Raw genomic sequence first — 20941 nt, 5'->3', positions numbered from 1 at the left:
GCATTCATTCTCTCTGGGTATCCTGAGCTGAGCTATAACAAATAGAGAAAGTAGATAAACGACTCTTACGCCTTTTCGACCACGTAGTCTGGAACATATGATATGAGACAAGACTGTTTGTCCAATTTGAACCTGCGAGTCGCTCACCTCACCGTGTTTCAGGTTCGTAGGTTTGGGTGACAACAAGGTACGTATCAATACTGGTAACCACCTTGCTGACCTACGTAGTTCGGCATGTGTGGCTGGTAACCGTGGCCTGCTGCGCTTGGTGAGTGACTGTGGCCGTATGCGAAGGAACCGGCACTGTTGGGTAGGGGACTGAAAGGCTGCGAGCCTGGAGTTGTGGTGTAGGGACTATGCATGTGTTGTTGAGGTGGACCTGCCCAGCTTGCGCGAGGATTGTGGTAACCTGGTGTGAGTTAGTCATGAAACAGTTACGACAAATGGGACAAGATATCTGACCCTGCGGTGTTGTGGCGGGAGCACCGCCATATTGAGGGAAGTAGGGAGAAGAAGCACTGTAACCACCAGGGGTTGTAGCAGAGTTCAGCGAAGGTTGTGGAGAGAGCTCGAATTGCCCAGTGGGTGGCCTGTCCTTGCCCCAGCTGCACTTGAGAGGTCGTCCGTTTACGTTATAGCCCGAGAGCTGGCAGATTGCCATGGCTGCAGTTTCGTGACTTTCCATCTTGACGAAAGCAAATCCACGATCGGACTGGAAGCGAGTTTCGACGACATTGCCAAAGTTCTGGAATAGTGGAATAAGGTCATTCTGGGTCGTGTAGGGAGTGAGATTGCCGACGTAGCAGGTTGTCTGCCAGCTTGGTGTTTGGCTCAATACCATATCGTAGGACTGGGCGCCTTGAGTTGGGAACTGATGATGGCCAAAAGGAGTGGTGGGAGTAATACCCATAGCAGCCATAGCTTGTTGCTGGGAGATTGAAGGTTGACCTTTTTGATTGGCCCAATTGCAACGAATGGCACGACTTCCAAGCCATTCACCGTCCATGCTAGACACGGCTTTTTCGGCGTCGCTGCGTTCTCTAAATGCAACGAAGCCATAGCCTCGAGAGCGACCAGTCTTCATATCCCACATAACGCGTGCTTCTGAAACTGAGCCGAAAGTTGAAAAGGCTTGCAGAAGAACTTCATCATTGACTTCATTGCTTAAATCGCCGACAAATATATGAAAATGACTCGAAGTATCCTCTTTGTTGTTCGAATTGGACTGATACGCCCAATTGACTTTGATCTCAGAGTTGTGAACCCTTCGACCATTCAGTGAATTCATAGCTCGCTCAGCAGCACCAGGGTCGTCAAATTCGACGAAACCGTAGTTGAGACCTTTTGACTGGAACTATAAATGTTAGCTAACCGTCCTAGCTTAACTAAGTACTCAAGGACTTACGTTCTTGTCTGGGATAATTTTGGCAGATACAACGTGACCAGTAGTCTCGAAGATTTGTTTCAAGACTTCCTCAGTGACTCTTGGATCCAGTCCGCCAATGTACAAGGCACGCTTGTTCGGTTCAGGGGCAGCTCGTCTTACCTGACCTCCACCAGAGGAAGGATCAGTGGCGGACATCTGCTGTGGTACAGGTGCATTGTTTTGAGGTATGACAACGGGAGGGAGGGCCGGAGGAGGCATTGTTGGGAGGTGACTTGTGCCATTTGTACCAGGAGGGCTGGAGACACCAGGTGCTCCAGCGGTGGGAGGAGGTGGCAGTGTAGTGGCAGTCAGGTTGTCGGACATGGTCAAATGGCTAGGTACTTTTTTGCAGAAGTTCAAACAGCTCAAATGCTCGCTCGACAGAAGAAAGTTTGAACAGTGACAGGAATCGGAGGAGAAGGAAATTCGTCGCAAAAGCTCGCAGGAAGGAAAAGATGTCGCAGAGCAATCAGGATCCGACCCAAGACGAGTATGAAATTGAGAAAGTGTCGACGAGGTGGTAGAGGTGGATTGAGAAAGAAAGAGGTAGGTGATAAATGTACTGGTGAAGGTAGTGACTCGAGAGAAAGGCAAGGACCGGTGCCAGTGCTAGCTGCCGGGTTGGTGTTACAATCGAGTTGAGATGTGTGATGTGGCAGAAGCACGAAGTGATTAGCGACTGCTGCTCGCTGCAGGTGAGCGGTAATAGCTAGAGAACAAACGAGGTCAATATAGGAGGTCAATTTTTGTATCGTGTGTACTGGGCTGAGGTCTCACAATGCCCTCCCTCAAGTCGCAAAAGACCGTTTGCTATACAAGGATAATTCACACGAACGAGCTTGCGAGACGAGAATATAGATTGCGAGTACTTTGCAGTTTCCTTATGCGAGGACTCATCTATAGCCCCCAAATGGACAGCCTAATTGCATGTGGAAACAAAGTCCTTGGTGCTGCAGTGCCGCGCGAAGCTCCTGAAACCCAGCAGCATTGGCCGCTGTTCGAGGGAGTATCCGTGGCTGTGGGGTATGTGGAGTCTAAAGCTTCAAAAGTTGCAGGGCAAGCAGACAAGCGTGACAAGGACCTGCAGAGAAAGTCGCACGCAGACGTCAAACGCCAACTCAAATGGCTGTTAGGTAATATGTTGGTGATTGAGTATGTTTGTCACAAGAACAGTCTTTTTCCTGCGGTAAATATCTGTTTGACGAGATGCGCACAATTCTGCCTGTTTGAATAGCCCTTACGCTATCGGGCGGATACACTTGCTATATCAAATATACGAACTTCTACCCTTCTCGCAGGCACGACTTTCAGTATATCATTACTACCAGTGTACTCACTTATTTACACAATCTAAACAGCACAATACACTAGCACCATGGCGACAGCGACACCACCACCCCATGCGCAACCTGAAGGACCTAAGGTCAAGGTCTACGATCCCGTCAGAGTAGTAGAAGGGATGTTCAGTGGCTGTCTGACACGTATGGCCTATGTACTCAGGGATCCCAAGAACTTCGGCGAGCCGAGTCCATATATCTTCGCCGAACTCCAGAAACGTTTTGCAGATGGATGCGACGATATCGAGATTAAACTCCTTGATCTGAAATGGTATCTAGAACAGAAACTGGCAGAGAATGCAACGCGGAGACAAGCAGAAGCGATACAAAAAGGGACGACCACACCAACAGCATCAGCAACGAAGAGGAAGCACGAAGAGATAGACGATACTCAGAAACAGGAACAGTCAGAAACTCCTACCAAACGTCCAAAGCGCGATGACGGAACTTCACCCAAATCTGCTGTCGTCGCAACAGAAGATCCTCCAACCTCTAACAGTAATGAAAACCCACCTGCAGATTCTGCGTCGCAGCCACGAACGGTGCCAGACGTCGATGCGCCTGCGCAAGTACAGCCGGCGCCTTCGCAAGTACAGCCGGCGCCTTCGCAAGTACAGCCGGCGCCTTCATATTTAGAGAAAGCGAATGACCAGCCGAGCTCAGGACAAGCAAAGCAAATCCCTGTGCCTGCAACCGCTCCATCGGCTGTACCGCCAGAACCAGAATTCAATGCAGATTATACTGCCAAATCTACTCCTCAAGAGACTCCAATCGAACCAGGGGACTTCTTTATCGAATCAATGTTTGGCGACCCAACCGAAGATGGTAATACTGTGAACAGCGAAGACTTGAATTCTTTTACCCAAAACAATTTCGATCAAAGCACGGCTGCTGCAGGTACCGCAGTCTCGAATACAATAAACCAGGACCAAGACTATACACAGTCACAGGCCAACTCGTCCTCCCTCACCTCCTTTTTACCTGGTCTTGAACAATACGCGAACCAACCGGACGACCCTATGAACACACAAGCGCAGACATTACCAGTTAACACTCAGAGTCAAGATCTCTTCGCGGATTTTACTGCCGCACCTGAGCGGAACGTGTGGGATGACTTTTTGGATGATGAAACAAACAATGCGGGAAATAGCACGGATTTTGCGGACATTGATGTCGGAAACCCAGAGGCTACCAATATGAATTTTGATAGTTTATTTGACGATGATATGGGAGACTTCAAGGAATTTAGTGGCGCGAAATAACAGCAGCAGACTTGTGATAGAGCTTGTGAGGGAAGCATCAGGCACTGGCGTTGGTTGCTTCTTAAGATACCCAAATTGACCTATACTGCAGGCTTTTTATTATTTTTACACGAATAGAGTGTCGAAGTAGCCGTACTACGGTACAGAAACACATCAATACAACATCTATTTCCACATCTTGCTCACTTTCCCCTTGTGAGAACTATATACCTGAACATAAAATGTTACATATCAATGATCTACCGCACGAGGTGCTCCACGCCATCTTTCAGCACCTCTTTATCGAGAATTTCAACGACGATGCAGACTCGCCTTGGCTAATTGAAGATCACAATCCCAACCACCTCGTTCAGGTGTGCAGCTTCTGGAAAACCTTTGTCACTAACTCGAGCTTCTCAAACGATAAAGCTTCTTGGTACAGGCAAAGATCAGATGAACACGGGTGCGCGGGTTATTACTCTTCGTGGATACGGATGCGCGTCAAAAATAGCCCTTGACGTTTGCCAGGGTCACATCTACCTATAAATTCATGCATGTATGGAATTGGTGAGACAGCTATTTTCCCGGTAGGTCTCGAAAAGAAGTGTCTTCTGCGCTGATCGTAGATCGTGCCATACGACATCCTGTCTACAATGGACTCCGCAAGCATTATCTGAGAACATTCACTTGCAGTTCAACCAACTCAGGCTCTGGTCAAGTTGAGAGAAGAAAGTGCCTGATGATAATCCGTGCCGTGCTGAAAGAAGTCGCCAATCGATTGCAGGCGTCAGCAGGGGGCACATGCTGCCCAAGAATACTACCCAATAAAGGAGTTGGACAGCAGGTGAGCCCCCAAGACCAGGCAGCCGTGCATGCCAAGATACGCATCCATTTCATCACTTCCAACATCCCAGCCTTATCACTTCGATCAAGTTGACAAGTGACTGCCTCGGTGATACCTCCTCTACAATGGCTCGACGACATTCCCTCGACCCGAAAATTTCATGCTTGTGGTAAGCCACGTTCGAAAGTGGACCACAGATCATCTACTGGCGCCATGGCCTGTATTTTAGACTTACCCGCCGAAGTCCTACAACTCATCTTCCAATGTCTTTTCAAAGGCATAAATTTTCCTCAACGGGAACAGCGCTTCAGGCAGTTAGTCAGCGTGTGTCCCAAATGGAAAGCCACAATCCTCGACACAAAATTTACAACTCTCTTTCAAGTTGGTCACGACTACAGATGCGAGTATAAATATGTGTATCATGAGTTGTCAAGCTCGTTTCTTTGCTCGGCGAGACAACAACTTGTTCTCAAGAATGGTGTCGAGTCGATGAGACGTACGAGGTTTGCACATAACGAGAAGGAGCTTCGTGGGAAGGAGCGGCAGGTGGAAGCGGTGGCTTGGGATAGACCTGTGAAAAAGCTGTGTACTTGACACCCACAGCTACCACTCCATCTTTCTCAGCTTTTACCCAAACGCTGTGAACATTAACGCCTGGCTCACAGACGTCTCGCTACACTGTGCGGAGATATGTGCTCGGCGATATCAGATGAGGGTCACTTTCGCATCGATTATCGATAAAAGCAACTTGCACGTTCTCAAGGAAGGAGATTGATGCTTCCTAAAGCTCTCGTTCTGACAGACGGTCAGCACATCGTTACCCATACATCTTCTAGCTATCAGAGGTGGGGTGTATGTGTGCCTGAAAGGCTGGATTTACACTTCAGACCGTGCCCGCGGACCTCAATGCCAAGTACGAAACATGAACACGGAGTGTAAACCGATCATGGTACTCGCTGAATTGTTCTCTTGTTCGGCGTCTAATTGCTACACAAGGCGCGAGATTCGGCGAAGGAATTCGCGTTGCCAACGAGACGTAATGATCAATACATTGATTCTTTTACAACACACTATGAGAAGACTCTTCGTTGAAGCTCAGTAGGAAAGAAGACTTAAACACCAAGCTCGGATGCATTGTAAGGACGATTTGAGGAACAGTAATTCCGATGACCACGCCTGCTGAAGACCAGCTGGATACTACTGATAATTTCGGGCTTCGTCTTTTGTCTCTCAGTCATGGATTGTCACGTTAAGAGGATTTTTGGTGAAGACCGGGTCCATTCACATCACTCATAAAGTACTGTCGTCTCTTGATCCAACAATATTATGTTGGCCACCAGCCAACCATTTTTTTGGACTTCTAAACTGCTAATCGAAGACATCAACGACGATCAGTCACCTGTGCACATCGATGCTTCTGAATCCCTCTTTGACAATAGATCGATGCAGCCCTTTACTATTTACCCCAATATGGGTTTTGTCATCGATCCATAGGCAGATGAACCTGTCCTAATCAGACTTCACTTTCCGACTCCCTACTGCCGTAACTGCTCGGAAAACCATCCCGTAAAGTTGTACTATCCCGGTCCACAAAATCTGCAAATATGTGACAACGCTGCTCAGAAGCGAACGCTCCTTTTCGAAGTCTCCTTCGAGCCAGATGATCTCCGTTTCGTACTTTTCATCCTTCAGGTTGAGCTCTCCTTCCATCAGCCCGTGTAGGTAGCATTGGCCGACGAGCTGATACATCTTCTCCTGTCTCTCAACCCTTCTTAGAACAAAGGGGAACTCGCCGCCATGTAGTACAGCTATCATATCACCTTTCTGTGCGAACTGTGGGAACATGCCAAGATAGTTTTCCTTAGTTGAGCCGAAGATTTTGTCTCCGTTGTAGTCGTCGATGATCTGTCGGAACAGATGTCGAACGGGGAGGTACTGCGGATCAATCGGGACCATGCCTTCTTTCCACAGGAGGTGATGCCGCCATACCTCGTATGACATGCGATACTCCCGATATGCTGCTTCGTCTGCCTCAGCTGGTGCGGGCGAGAGATCATGAGTCATATTGCAGATCAGGGTCCGCCAGTGTACATCTCTTGCATCTTGTCCAGTTGGGTACCGGCCGGGCAGAGCGTCGTTAATGATACGTGACTCGTCCAGGTGCTCGCGTTTTCTCCGGAGAAGCAAGTCCTTGTCCAATGGCTCTTTGGCGGAGGCCAGAAAATACTGGTTCGCAAGGTTTTCTATGGTGTCTATGATCGTCCCTTTCACACCTAGTTCAGTTGCGTTGTCCGACCAGTGCAATTCGGGAACTGTACCTGGAGCGACGTGATAAGACGATGGCCGACGGAGGGGATCCCAGAAACCCTCTGCATGACCGAGAGTCAAGGTTTCGTGTCCGCCGTACCAGTCCGGAATCCAACTCGGCGCAAGCAATCGATGGCCATTAAGACCAGCGCGATATAGCACTTCTAGATTCCGGGTCCTCGCGAGGAAGTATCGTGCATATCTAATGCATGTGTCCAGTATAGTGTCGATCTTCTTGTATCTTGGTTTCAGGATCGGGTCGGTAACATTGTAGCCAACCCCCAACAGAGCAAATAAGTGATCACGAGGGTCGGTGGCTCTAGAGTAACGGAATATATAGGCCAAGTCCATGAGGTGAAGCTTTTCATTCTTGGAAAGACAGTCACGCAATGTTATAATCCAGTTGAGCTGTGACAGACTTTGCTGTACTTCGGCGCCTTCGAGCAAGGTAGGGCAAGTGGTGTGGTCGAGCACAGCTAGACCGTTGTCTTGAATATTTTTACGCACATGCTGCATGAAATTCCAGTCTCTCTCCCACTCACCACAGTGGAAAATCAGCTTCCTTGCTAGAACAGTTTCTTGGATGATCCACTTGCGACGAAACCATGGCCTGCAAAAGAACTCCTTGAGGGGAGCCCACCTTTGGGGCTCTAGTACTGTCGGAAGCTGATTATCATTGATCCACTGCCTTTGCTTGTCGCTATTGATCGGAGGCGCATTGCTAGGTGCTGCGTATATCTGGTCCAAAAGGGCTATTGCTTGAGCCGTCGACGCAGATGGCTCGCCAAGGTAGACCAGAACCTGCTGTGCAGACGCATAGATGCTGTCCATGATACCGACTTGAGCACTCTTCTCTTCTTTCGTACCTTGATCTATGCAAACCGCGTCGATCCACAAGGCTCGAACGTCTTCAACACGACGAAATCGCCGCAGAACGTTGTCCAGATTTGGGGTAATAGCAAGACTGAAGTACGAACCACTCTTTTCAACTTGAATGGTATGTTTTAGAGTGATATATTTTAGAATGGTATGTTTTAGAATGGTACATGTCTCCGAGGGAGATCCCCAGGAATATGACACGGCTTCGTACGAGACTCGATCGTCCATTGGTGTGTGCTCTAGCTTGGCACGCAATGGTTCGTCTTGTTGTCCATTCTGCAGCATTAGTAGTCGGATATTTGCAGCAGGGTCCGCAAGTGTTTCGTATTTGTATTTGGCCATCTTAGATAGGCTCTTGTTCAGGGTTCATGAACTACCAGTAACAAAATACCTGAGACTCTCCTGCCGATTTTGCCTGCACATACCAGGTCATGGGCTCAGTCTGGGTCGTTGTGTTCTCAACAAGCTGACAGTTCCCACGGCGCTCTGTTGCACATTAGCAGCCACAACTATACGGCTCGTCAATGTTGCTCATGAAGTGCTGGCTGTCAGGCACAAAAGGAATCGTAGCTGTAGACATAGAGCAGTAATATCATATAGAGGAAGCTTGGGCAGTCAGTAGATACCACACCGGTTAGCCTTGATATGTCCTGCGAACCTCAAGAACATAGCTGAATGAGGAGGGCGATCAGCAGTATCAGCCGACGCAAGTTAATGCTCATTGGCTTGGAGTGAGATCGGTCGTGCTCTTGGCCAGCACTTACATGCAGTGCATAAGCGAGGCATGGCTTGTACAATTGGTTGAGATCAAGCTGTCAGCCGTGCGAGGCACGGGCATGTAAGGGCTGTTCGCGAAGCATGAAGCACATGAGCAGGTGAAGTTCTTCCGCGTCACTTTCCTTTTTAGAGTGCAGAAGCTCGCTTCTTGCCAATATCCGCTGTCTAAGACATGGGGAGTGGGGAAGTGTTGCATGGGTGCCTCTCTCTAAACTGACAGGATCAGATGTGGTACATGAAGCTGTTGAGCTATTGATGTTTCACGTACCATACGAGCAGTCACGATGTACCAGTACAAAACAAGGCAGCTGTATAAAAGTCCATGAATATTGTTCGCAATACACAGTATTCGTGTCCTCAAAAGTTTTATCAGCCATTGCATGCTTAAGCATTACCCATTCAGTCTACATCAGACTCCAGATATCCACCTAACCTCTGTAATGTAACAATAACCATTTCCTATGGTCAGTCATCCGAACATACGGGTATATCATGCTCCTCGAACGCCTCGTGTCGCCTATTCAGCTGCGTAACCCCGTAAAACATGTCTCACAAAAACAAGTCAGTAATCCATTCCGTCGTATCACAACATGATGCACAGCATCTAGAAGTCTTCGTCAAAGTTCAATCCACTTTCATCTGAGGACTCTTGGATCGTGTTAGATGCGATAGCAGACATGCCACCGGGTATCTTTTCATGCTTGTCTTCTGACTTGGCCTTCTTAGCGCTAGCCATGACACCTGCTTTCTGATAATCACCAACTCGCTTCTCGAAGAAGTTGGTCTTGCCAGCAAGGGAGATGTTCTCCATGAAGTCGAACGGATTAGTGACTCTGTAGTATTTGCTGTTACCCATGGAGACAAGCAGTCTGTCCGCGACAAACTCGATGTATTGCTTCATAAGATTGCTGTTCATGCCTAGAAGGGCCACTGGAAGAGCCTCTGTCAGGAACTCCTGCTCGATGGCAACAGCTTCGATGATGACCTTCTCGATGACCTCTTTGCTCGGGCGGTGGTTTAGATGTGAAAGCAACAGGCACGCGAAGTCGGTGTGCATACCCTCATCACGAGAGATAAGCTCGTTGGAGAAGGTCAAGCCTGGCATAAGGCCACGCTTCTTCAACCAAAAGATGGATGCAAAAGAGCCAGAAAAGAAGATACCTTCAACTGCAGCAAATGCCACAAGACGTTGAGCGAATGTGCTTTCTTTATCCGAGATCCATCTCAGGGCCCACTCGGCTTTCTTTCTGATGCAAGGAATTGTGTCAATGGCATCGAAGAGATATTGCTTCTGCTTTGGCTCCTTGACGTATGTATCGATGAGCAAGCTGTACATCTCGGAGTGGATGTTCTCCATCATGATCTGAAAGCCGTAGAAGCAGCGAGCTTCCGGCACTTGGACTTCGCCGGAGAAGCGCTCGAGTAGGTTCTCATTAACAATGCCATCTGAGGCGGCGAAGAAAGCAAGGACGTGAGAAATGAAGTATCGTTCATCGTCGTTGAGCTTATTGTGCCAGTCGTGGAGGTCCTTTGAGAGATCGACCTCTTCGGCAGTCCAAAAGGAAGCTTGAGCCTTCTTGTATGCTTGCCAGATCTCATGATATCTAAAACGAACGTTAGCACGTGTTGCTAGGAGACCAAGCTGCGGTGGACCTCTAGCCACTTTACGCGTCCATCAGACGCGTTCAAGGATTCGATGGTGGCAGCGAAGGGATAGAGAGGTGCTTACCTTAATGGGAAGAGCACGAATCTGTTTGGGTTCTCTTGCAGAAGTGGTTCATCTGCTTCCAAAGACTTGATTCCTGGAGCGACCTTGACCTCTGGAGTTGTCTTCACGATCTCTGTGACGGGCTTCTTGAGATCTTCTTCAGTGGCTGTTGCCAGCGGTTCGAGGGGAGCAGGCATGTTCTCCTTATCCTCTTGGACGAAGACAGGTTGCTTGGTTGGTGAATCCCCGAACTTGAGGTTCTCGAGGTTCGAAGCAGCCTACATGAAGTCAGAGTGAGAATTTCGTGTGCGGAGTGGCAAGCTCACCTGTTTCGACGGCGTGACTTGAGTTGCCATTGTATGTGATGATGTAGAGACTCGTTATGAACAAAGGCAGTGTAAAGCTTTGTGTATGTAGAAGGATGGTTGCTTGAGAAGATGAACCGCGAGCGAAGAAACCTCTTTGTAGGAAAATCGCGTCTCACGCGTCGACCACGCTACTAGCGCGAAATATTACGTCAGGCGAAGCACTGTCGGTTGAGTCACTTCCCTTCAGTGGCCGCTGGAAAAACGTCGGAGCCTCTGCTTGCGGCCACGAAGCACTTATGAGTGGAAGCACTTCCAGCCATCACGTTAATAGTTCGTGTCAAATAACGCGCCTTTCTCCATGGCGACCACTCATGCTCAGTCTTCGACTGAAATGTGGACATTGTCTTCGAAAGTGCTTGAGCTAGACGTGGCTCGGAGGTTGCATCGGACGGACATGAATTGTTTGGATTGGTCAAAAAGCGTGAAGATTGATCAGATAAGATCACTTCGGTACCTTCACTGGAGCTGGAGCTCGACTGGCGCGTTTTTCAGTTGTCAACAGTGTCAAGGACCTGCGACATACGGAGACTTGGCTCAATATTGAATTTACTAACCCACGAGAAGCTCGTCATACAGTACTCTGCTCCGATACTAGGTGCGGAAGCTCGATCTGTAGCTTCACGTACGCGTTATGTGTCGAGAGCTTACCTTCACAATTGAGAAATGATTTTGGAGAATGCTCAAGCCGCCCGTTGTTCCGTGTAGATGTTGTCAGCTATTGTATAAACACCACGAATTTTGAAGACAGCCTGCTGAAATGCTAGAACTACGGCCACATTATTTACATCATCATACGTGTGTCCAGATCTCTAAAGCTCGAGACTGGCAGGCTCAGATCTTCTCTTTAATGCTCTCTGACAAAGTCTTGTTCTCTACCCACCTCATCATCTTGTTCGTCTGCTCGGCCAGGGTCAAGGTGAGGATCGTATGCGGTAATATTCGTGATAGATGGGCGAAGAAGCCTTTGTAAAGAGCTAAGACACCTTCCGTTGACACAGTTTTGTACAGGCAGTCGAATATGCCCTTGTATAGATTACCGTTCTGGTTGTACAAACGAGCCATGACCGTGTCAGGCGGATGCATGACACAGCACACAACAAAGCCTGAGCAAGCCGAGCTCAGCAGATGTAGACCCGGACCATCCTGCATGCCAGCATGTTTTATCAACCTTCTCTTTGCAAAGAAATAAGTGGGTAGCTGTACGGAACTTCCAGCGCCAGTCCTGACCATGCTTGCGCCCATGCCTCGATAGAGACCTCTTACACCTCCAGCCTGGTATATTTGCTTCACACCATCCAAAGCATTTTTGTATCTATGTTGCGTGCCAACGGGCAGGAACGGCGAGTATGATTGTAACCTCGTCTTGACCAAGAAGAAGGGACTACCAGCCATGGCGCCTAATATTCCGGAAGAAGCACCAGTGAATACATTCACGCCCAATGACTGGACGTTCGGATCTTTAAAGATCAAATTCGTGGTGAATGCTCTCACTGGTTCATAGAAGCCCAGTCGGCAGCCGTTGAGTAGGATTTGGTAGACGTATGCGCATCCGATACCACGATATAAACCTCTTATGCCCTCATTCTGAGATATGACAGAGACACCATGTAACACGCCCCGATACTTCTTGACAGCCACATCTTTTGCTTGCAACTCTCCCTGAAGCTGTAACCTGATCTTGACAGTCTCGAAAGGATGCGACGCTGTCACAGCACCACAAGCTGCGATACCACCAGCTATAAACGAGCCGAGAGTAGTCGACATGGTAGGTGGAGGAGGAAAATGGCTGGCGGAGGGGAGCTGTTTAGATCCTGATTTCTGCTACACCATTGCGCGCGTACTGGCTTGCGACTGTCTTTCACTCGAATGAGGGAAATGGTCGTGAGGCAGTCAATCCGGGGGAAATTTGGATACGAGGTCCGACAACCGCAGATCAGCTTGCTCCCCTGGATAGCCGAAGCTGCAGGATAGTGGACCCTAAGTCTTTACCGCTTAGGCGCTCAGACCCACTAAAGTGTGCCGCTGAAGCGCGTTCCTGAATGATTGTCAATCAACCTGTAGTTTGTCTCCAGGTCGCATTTCCAACACCCAGAGATGTTTTGACCTGAAAAGATGAGATAGACTCAGTCGCTTACTACTACAGAATTATATAATAGGTTCAGGATGTCCTTTCCTGTGCAGCAAAAGGTACAGGATGTCGTTAGACAATATCGACCAGCGAAACATTTCCCAAATGCGAAAGAGGGTTCCTATATCACTTCACTCGACTTCGATGACCAGGGCGAACATCTAGTCGCAGCTTCCTCTTCAGATGAAATGACAGTGTACAACATTAAAGAAGGGACGAAGACGAAGACCATCCCAAGCAAGAAATATGGCATACATTTAGCAAGATTCACCCATCACAATAGACAAGTTCTTTTCGCATCCACAAAACAAGACGATTCTTTGAGACTGTTGGAGCTGCACAATGAGAGTTTCGTTCGATACTTCTCTGCGCATACCTCTCAAGTGACCTGCGTCGCCCTCAATCCAGGCAATGACACTTTCCTCTCCTGCGGTAACGACGACCTTGTCTGCCTCTGGGACCTGAATTCCAGGTCTCCTCAGGGTAAATTGAAATTGATCACTCCCTACTTGGCAGCTTATGACCCTACCGCATCCGTCATGGCTATAGCCTCCCAATCTACGCAATCTATCCTCCTCTATGACGTGCGCAACTTCGATAAGGCTCCCTTCGCTACTTTCGATCTAGCAGATGCGGAAAGAAAGTACTGCCCAAGTACTCAAGGAAGAGTCTGGACTAAACTAGAGTTTTCGAACGATGGAAAGTGGATTCTCCTAGGCACTGACTATCATGGTCATTTTCTACTCGATTCATTTGACGGTGTTGTCTCGGCTTTCTTGACGGGAAAAACTGACGGTAGTGGTAGAGCCGCACCAGTCAGTACTTCTGGCAAGCCGCTTGGCCAAGGAGATGTTTGCTTCAGTCAAGATGCGAGATATGTCATTGGCAGTTCCGGTGGCTCTGGTGACCTGCTCGTTTGGGACACAACCTTGGCTGGGAACGGCACTACTCTTGAGTCGATGGTCAAGCTCAACGGACGTGGCTTCAAGAGTCCCGTCGTGCAAGTCAACCCGCGGTACAATATGCTCGCAACGGCTGATCAAAAGGTGGTCATGTGGTTACCATCCGATCAGATCAAAAATTCTAACACATAAGACTGGGCAGACACCACATGTCCTTCACTCAGGAAACCGGCCTAGACCATGAGCTAGACCTTTGCATTGCCTAGGAGACTTCTCTCACGACCACATATCAGTACTCTTGGTCCATTGAACTTGTGCTGTTCTGCAATATCTCCTGGGCAATCACGCTCAAACTCCAACTCATCCAGTGTTCCGTCAATGGCTCTACCCAACCACTCGGACACAACGCGGTTCAGAGATAGCGTTGTGACACCTGCTCTCCAACCATGGAAGAACACGGACTGGTTGAGAGGACTCAATCGAGGATGTATCGAAAGCCGCTGCATCACCTCTTCCTGCAGCTTCAAACATTCCTCTTCCTCGGAACAACCACTCTCAACATTATCCACAATCTCGATTGGAAGTTGTAGCCTGGTAGGTACATCGTGGATTGACAGCAGCTGTAGTTGCTGCTGTAGCTCACCAAGTTGTCGCCTATCCTCAGGCCCAACAGACAAGAAGATATTACTTCGCTTAGTCTCAGTCGAGGAGCCCATGACTCGGACAATATTGCGCAGGTGAGCAGCCGCTTTACTCGTGCAGACAAGTTTTCTGCCTCGCATGACAGGGTAGATCCGATTCGGCAGTAGCGGATCCCGAGGCTCCGTCAGCAGCTGCCCTTCGATATCTTGTGCGGATGGTCGGCCTTTGTAGTGAGCTGGAATCACGATTTCTGAACTGCAAATATGAGAGATGTCGGATATAAGTGCAATGAGGATCGTACAGTCGATGTTTAGTGCCGCGGTCGGTAATACGGGTGGTGATGGGCTGATCATTCGATCGAAGATAGTTGTGAGATCTTGCGGACTCTGGTCGATTTGCTGCCCTGAAGACTGGTAGCTAGTGAGAGTCTGATCACGTTCCAGTTCGTCCGCAGTCACAACAACCACACCCAAATCTTCAATATACTCAAGCACCATGTCCATGTCCCTCAAAGCACCTCTATTGATCTTCGTCAAGTAGACTTTCACACTTGGATGCCGATGCGCCGCTCCAAATCGTGCAGATTTCGCAGCAGCCAGAAACTCCCTCGCCAACTTCACCACTTTGAGTCCTTCCAAAGCCTCCCGATCCCTTCTACTAAACCTTCTACTCCTTTTAACACCATTCCCCTGTATTCTATCGTCCTGCATCTCACCCTCAGTACTCGTCCCATCGTTGTCCTCCTCCTCCCCCTCCTCCTCTACCCCCAAATCCACCAACCCTTCTCTCGCCATATCCATCCCAACCCACTCCAAACTCTTCGTAAACAATTTAATCCACACCGCACCCCCATCAGCCATGATATCCACCGTTACAGGTTCCTTGTCTTGCCTTCTAACACTCCCTCGGGAAGCATGCACGCTCCCACTTGCACTACTCGATATTTTCGACCGCTCTCTGACGTCCATGCATGCCCGTGCGCTGTGTGGTTGCTGGAGATTGGAGACTGAGACTAGGTTTGAGTTTGGATTTGAGCTTGAGATCGGTAAATACCTGACCTGTTTCCTCACGGCAACGACACCTTTGCACCTTTTGAGTTCCGTCCATAACCGGGCTAGGAAGGCGATGTTTGAGCTGCGGATGCGGTGGGTGGCTAGATCGGTGTCTGGGTGGTTGAGGGTGGCTGGGGGTTGGTTTGTTTCTACGACTGCTAAGTTGGTGGTGGTGGTGGCGGACGTGATGTCGAGGCCAAGAATCCCACCATGATGCTTGAGGAGTTTGTCTTCGCGCACGGCGTCGTTACAGAGTTTGTTGAGGACGATGTCGGGGTTGGGTACGAGGGGGTTGGATGTGATGTGGGTGGCGAATTGGTCGAGTTCGTTGAGGAGGGTGGTGGCTTGGGCTGTGAGGGCGAGGTAGAGGGAGTGGATGTCGTTAAACGCGGTTTCAGAGGTGGATGGAGTGGACATTGTTGGTGGTGTATAGATTGGTTTTGCGTAGTTGAGGATTGGTCACCAGGTCGTGATGTATTGATTGACTAGTTGGTTTGGGGAGCCAGTACCTTGCATTGGATTCCCTGCCCAGATAAAAATGTACTTATAGTGTCCTTTCCTATAATATTAAGTGAACCAAGTGGTGTCGCAGCTCACAGGTGCACAGCATTGATATGTGTATACTCTCAGGCTGTCGATGAACAATTTGTACGGATCTTGTTTATCTTGTGTAATGAAGACTCTTGCTGGTATCGTCGATATCTGACTTTGTTTCCAATATTTGTTAGCATTGTAAATCGACCTGGCCGAGCCTTTCTGACCAGTACGTGGAGTGAGATGCCTTGTCCGTCGATCTTTGTTCTACGACGACGAACATGTTGTTATTTTGAACTCGAATACTGTATGCTTGTACTGGAGATGCATAACGTTCAAAAATACGGGTGGAAAACCGTGCGCCAGACAAGGACAATTTTATTCAGACGAAAAGGCAGCCAATGATCGGATTGTCACATCTCCATAACATTGCTGTCTACGACACCGATATCCACAAGCAGCCCTGGGCAAGGAGTAATAATGACTTGAGGCTATATATTCTCTATATATCTTGCTCATCAATGACGCCTTTCCTTCGTAGTTCGTTCTTTGACCTTCTCTGGTATGCCATCAGCCTCTACAACGTAATGATAATCCAGCATGAGGCCATACATCCACATATTTGGTACCATGTTCACGCCAGCGCTACCTATATCGTGTGTATACAGAGCCACGTTAAAAACATCCCCGTTATACGTGGTTGGTTGATGAGACATGCATCTTGCAGGATAGGGTCAATCATCAAGTTTCGCTGGCGAAGCATACTGATGCTGGGATCTTTAAGCCTGACTCGCGTCCTCCAGAGTAGGCACCTTCCGGCTGTAGCTGGGAAGATGCGCATATATCGCTTGACCAACAGGTAGCCCGTCAATCCTGATAGGATAATCCAAACTGACATAACTTCTATCGAAAAAGCCTCAAGGCCAAAAACATTGCATAAAACAGACGGCCTGGACTTGTGCGCTCTAGAGTCCGTGATTGTGCTGTTCTGCAACTACAAGTAGTCGATGAAGCCTTCGGGGACCGGGCGACCGCTTGCACAAATTCCTCGGTGAGTGCAGACTAGGAAGCAGAGGCCGCCATGACATTGATCGGTAGTAGAGGAGAGGAATCCGTCGGCAGGATATCCTGAAATATACAGCATGTTGCACCCTCCAGGTGAAGGAGCGCTCGATCGCATTCAGTAGCTGGAATAGTCAGCTGCCTTCGGCAGCCTCTTGTTCTAGTGTTCTGAGATGGGCCGTGACTCTGGTGACCAGCATCAAGAGTACAAGTTCTCATCCGCCCAATTTAGTTGCCTTTTCAACTGTGCCGTCTGGTATAAATTGTGCTGTTGTCGCTGCTGCTGATAGTGACCATTGACCTCGCTCAAAGTACCATGGTCTTCGTCTCGTTGCTGGCTTGCTTGGTTGATCAGAGCCTGGTACCCATTGCTCAAAGTGCTCGATTGATGTGCAAATAGTCCGTTTGCAGCAACGTTTGGCAAAGATGATAAGCTGTTCATATTGTCGACCATCCCAACGTCCATGCCATTCATATGAGCCCAGTCTGGGTCTGGAGCTGTCCAGTTAACAAATCCTTGGGCTAATTGATTCTGATCATTGTACCACCACTCTTGACTTTCACCGATCAGGCTTTCAACACCACCAAATAAACTTTGAGCGCTAGCGTTTGCACCTGTAGCTGCCTGTCTAGCTGCCTGCTGTTGTGACGGCACGCTCATACGTGCTTGCAGAGCGTTCCATGCATCTTGTTGCTCTTTGGTAAGTTGTGTGCTTTGTCTGATACGTCCTGAATTTCTGGTCAGATCAGCAGCAGAATGAGGCGGCAGTGAGTAGTTACCAGACGAGCGTCGTGTATCTATTGTTTCGGCTGGAGAGGGTGCCATATATGCAGTTAAACCTGCCATCTGTTCTGTCGTGAAATGATGTGCAGTTACCGTAGTTGGTAGCTGTGGGGGTTGCTGTTGCTGGATATTTTGGGCCATCAAATCTGGCACAGGGCGAGCTGTAATTTGCTGAGTCATGTTTGCGAGAGTGTCTGGTGACACCGGTCCTGCAGTCGATTCGACGGACCCCCAGCGCACTTGTGCTCGAGCAAAACTTGCCTGAGCCTCTTCTGGAAGAACAATACGCCAACGTTCAGCACATAGATGTAGTATGCGCAGAGTGCGACGTGCTGCTGTCCAGCATTCACCCATCTCCTCAAGCTGCTTGAGACCATGCACTATGTCTCTCTTTGCATTCTTGTCTGGCAAATTCAGAAGATGTATCGTGCAAGCCGAGTGAGCTATGTAGACGACCTTGTTAATGATCTGCCGCAGACCATGAGTCCTCTTATAAAGTCTGAGAAGTTTTGAGATCGCACTGGCTGCTTGAGTACAAAACTTTCGTGGAGAAATGTGTACAGGTAAAGGAGAGGTAGCCTTTGTGAAGCGTAAGAAGGGTCGATACAAGTGTATGTACAATAGTTGGAAGAACATATGCATCAATAGAACAGGCGGAAGTTGGCCATCCTTCGGCTCGAATTCCACAGGTAAATCACGTTTCCAGGCTTCGAGCCGAGTATGAATATCAGTCAGCTTCTTCAGCTCAGCTTGTTTCGTCAAAGGTTTTTCGAGAAGACCAGGTTGGTAGAAAGATACCAGCAGATCGGAAGATATTTCTGCCAACTTCAATATCTGCAACGCGACAGCTCTTGTCCTCGCAGGCTGTGCATTGGCTTGAACGATGCCAGCGTCAGTATATGGCGACCATAGTTCGGAGTCTTCGGAAGGAAATACTTCGTACTTTTTTGTGTTTGTGTGGGCGAGCTGTAGCTGAGGTTGTCGACCAAGGTAATTGGACCAACATCTGGAGAGGGATTAGCGATGTGCTCATGTATATGCCACGATTCATACTTGTCAAAGAGGAAACAGCCCCAGAACGTGATCCTCCGAGCGTCAATGTCTTCATCTGACAATTTTGAATTGTCGTTCATTGCTGGTGCATCCACGTTCAAGCCGAGATCAGAGGCCATTCGAAAGCTCATGCCACTATATACCCAACCTTTACTTTCTCTACCACATCCTGCTTCGCGGACTGACATTATCGCTAGAGCCTGAACAGTGCATAATTTAGTGTTGGCGAACTCCTCATTCTCATACAGCAAGCGTTTTGCCTCGGCGAAATAATGATCACCAGTTGTCCCCGAGTCCTCCGGATCAGCTCGAGCTGCAGGTTTCGATGAGAAGTGGCAACCAAGTGCCAACATGGCGTTTACCAGAATAGCGGAACAATACTGAGATGAGGTACCTGTTAGGAAATCTCGGTAGAAGAGTTCTTTGGATAGTGTGGTGAAATAAGGGTAATGCCAGCAGAAATACATGTTCAGAAAATGCAAGATCAGGTCTTTATCATGGTGTACAGCAGTCCAGCTTAGAAGTGCATCTTCACGTGGGTGAACAACATTTCTTTCACTAGGTCCTGGCGAAGGGGCATTATTATCCATGTCATCCAGCCAGACAAGGTTGGAAGTACCGCCAATGAACTTTACCGAGCCATCTAACAGCAGATCACCCATCTTGCCCGACAGTTCGGCGTCGAACTTGGGTAGTTCAGCTGGTTCATCTCTATAGACTGGAGAATCGGGTATGTCCTGCTCGGTTCCCTTGTTCCTTGCGTCGACCATTTGTACAAGCTCTTCAAGATTGTCTGCGGTGCGCATCTGCTTCAGCAAGTCGACTGCGTCATCTTCTTCGTAGTTTAGCAATGCGTGGATCAATGTCTGCAGGGTGGACGTTTTGGACTTGAGGCTGTCCGCTTCCTTCTTGTAGACGCCCTTGCGACGATGATCGGTATGAGGTGCATATTCGCATTCTGTAAGATAGACACTGGCGCAGGCGGCACATTTTGGCAGATTGCCGTCACACTTGCTCTTCCGTCTGCGACATGCTATACAGGCTGTGCTTACACAGCGTCTTTTGCTAGAAGCATTCGGATCCTTACTTGCAGCATTACCTTTGGTCTTAGGAGTGGTGGCTGAAGGGGTGTCGTAAGGCTCGGTGGGAACGTCTTCGACCTTTACATCTTGGTTCATCTTAAATGTGCTGCAGAGTAGGGCACGAACGACATGCAATCTGCACCAGATCAGGATATTGCGTCAGATGCACCAGGCTATTACGCTCAAGATCGGTTCTCGCAAGCGTTCAACATCTTGTTGGTCGCTTCCATGGTTTTTGCAAACTGTCTGCTTCTTATCGGTATGCGCTCGCTTCGAGAACTATGACCTGTAGAGCCAGGCGATAGTCGGAGCGTCGAGAAGATGGCCTTATCTTTCTCCGAGTTGTGAGAGAATTGATTCGCCAGTTATATTATTGGTTCGTATGCAGACAAATTCATCAAACGATACTGGGATCAGAACCACAGGTGTGTTTGTAAGCCGCAAGAGGCCACATCGGACATCAAGTGCGATACTCATGGTATTCCACCGGATATTGTTGTTTGAAGTAAATACCAGGAACTGCGCGTGACCCGGACCACTCGAAAGACGATTAATTCAGGGCTACTGACCAGCACCAATGACGAACAGGACAAAGAAAAGTAGAGACCCTCCACAACCCAAGACCCTGAGTTGCTGGGAGAAGACTACGCCGATCAAAATTTTGACCTCGCAAGACCACGTGCGATCGTCCCGACACCCTGTTTTACGCCAGCACACTAGACTCAGTGCACGAAGAGTACATTCTCGAAGGAAACCATTCATACGTGTCTATCGACCGTGGGCTTGCTATTCGAGCTCAAGGCCGCGAAATGATC

General features: G+C 48.7%; 8 protein-coding genes across 8 annotated transcripts; 2 read left to right on the top strand and 6 right to left on the bottom strand.

The window, feature by feature from the left end:
- Positions 1-194: 194 nt before the first annotated feature.
- Positions 195-1750, bottom strand: PUB1 (E3 ubiquitin-protein ligase pub1; the record flags this gene model as incomplete). Its single annotated transcript, XM_064897094.1, has 3 exons — positions 195-409; positions 463-1354; positions 1406-1750. The coding sequence occupies 3 exons, from the start codon at positions 1748-1750 to the stop codon at positions 195-197; spliced, it is 1452 nt and encodes a 483-aa protein (XP_064756044.1).
- A 586-nt stretch (positions 1751-2336) lies between these two features.
- Positions 2337-4025, top strand: LTR64_002726 (uncharacterized protein; the record flags this gene model as incomplete). Its single annotated transcript, XM_064897093.1, has 2 exons — positions 2337-2559; positions 2785-4025. The coding sequence occupies 2 exons, from the start codon at positions 2337-2339 to the stop codon at positions 4023-4025; spliced, it is 1464 nt and encodes a 487-aa protein (XP_064756043.1).
- Positions 4026-6357: 2332 nt separating this feature from the next.
- LTR64_002725 (uncharacterized protein) lies at positions 6358-8376 on the bottom strand (the record flags this gene model as incomplete). Its single annotated transcript, XM_064897092.1, has 1 exon — positions 6358-8376. One exon carries the CDS (start codon positions 8374-8376, stop codon positions 6358-6360), a length of 2019 nt encoding a protein of 672 aa, XP_064756042.1.
- A 1039-nt stretch (positions 8377-9415) lies between these two features.
- On the bottom strand, positions 9416-10875 carry RNR2 (Ribonucleotide-diphosphate reductase (RNR), small subunit; the record flags this gene model as incomplete). Its single annotated transcript, XM_064897091.1, has 3 exons — positions 9416-10415; positions 10541-10797; positions 10846-10875. 3 exons carry the CDS (start codon positions 10873-10875, stop codon positions 9416-9418), a joined length of 1287 nt encoding a protein of 428 aa, XP_064756041.1.
- Positions 10876-11718: 843 nt separating this feature from the next.
- OAC1 (Mitochondrial oxaloacetate carrier protein) lies at positions 11719-12651 on the bottom strand (the record flags this gene model as incomplete). Its single annotated transcript, XM_064897090.1, has 2 exons — positions 11719-12084; positions 12151-12651. 2 exons carry the CDS (start codon positions 12649-12651, stop codon positions 11719-11721), a joined length of 867 nt encoding a protein of 288 aa, XP_064756040.1.
- Positions 12652-13050: 399 nt separating this feature from the next.
- Positions 13051-14109, top strand: LTR64_002722 (uncharacterized protein; the record flags this gene model as incomplete). Its single annotated transcript, XM_064897089.1, has 1 exon — positions 13051-14109. The coding sequence occupies one exon, from the start codon at positions 13051-13053 to the stop codon at positions 14107-14109; it is 1059 nt and encodes a 352-aa protein (XP_064756039.1).
- A 53-nt stretch (positions 14110-14162) lies between these two features.
- Positions 14163-16028, bottom strand: LTR64_002721 (uncharacterized protein; the record flags this gene model as incomplete). The annotated part of the gene is given in 2 exon segments (XM_064897088.1): positions 14163-15594; positions 15613-16028. 2 exon segments carry the CDS (start codon positions 16026-16028, stop codon positions 14163-14165), a joined length of 1848 nt encoding a protein of 615 aa, XP_064756038.1.
- Positions 16029-17406: 1378 nt separating this feature from the next.
- LTR64_002720 (uncharacterized protein) lies at positions 17407-20222 on the bottom strand (the record flags this gene model as incomplete). Its single annotated transcript, XM_064897087.1, has 2 exons — positions 17407-18997; positions 19045-20222. The coding sequence occupies 2 exons, from the start codon at positions 20220-20222 to the stop codon at positions 17407-17409; spliced, it is 2769 nt and encodes a 922-aa protein (XP_064756037.1).
- Positions 20223-20941: the final 719 nt, after the last annotated feature.

The sequence above is a fragment of the Lithohypha guttulata genome, assembly GCF_036872675.1.
Source record: "Lithohypha guttulata strain CCFEE 5908 chromosome Unknown scaffold_2, whole genome shotgun sequence".
Taxonomy (NCBI): domain Eukaryota; kingdom Fungi; phylum Ascomycota; class Eurotiomycetes; order Chaetothyriales; family Trichomeriaceae; genus Lithohypha; species Lithohypha guttulata.
This window is presented reverse-complemented; position numbering and strand designations above follow the sequence as displayed.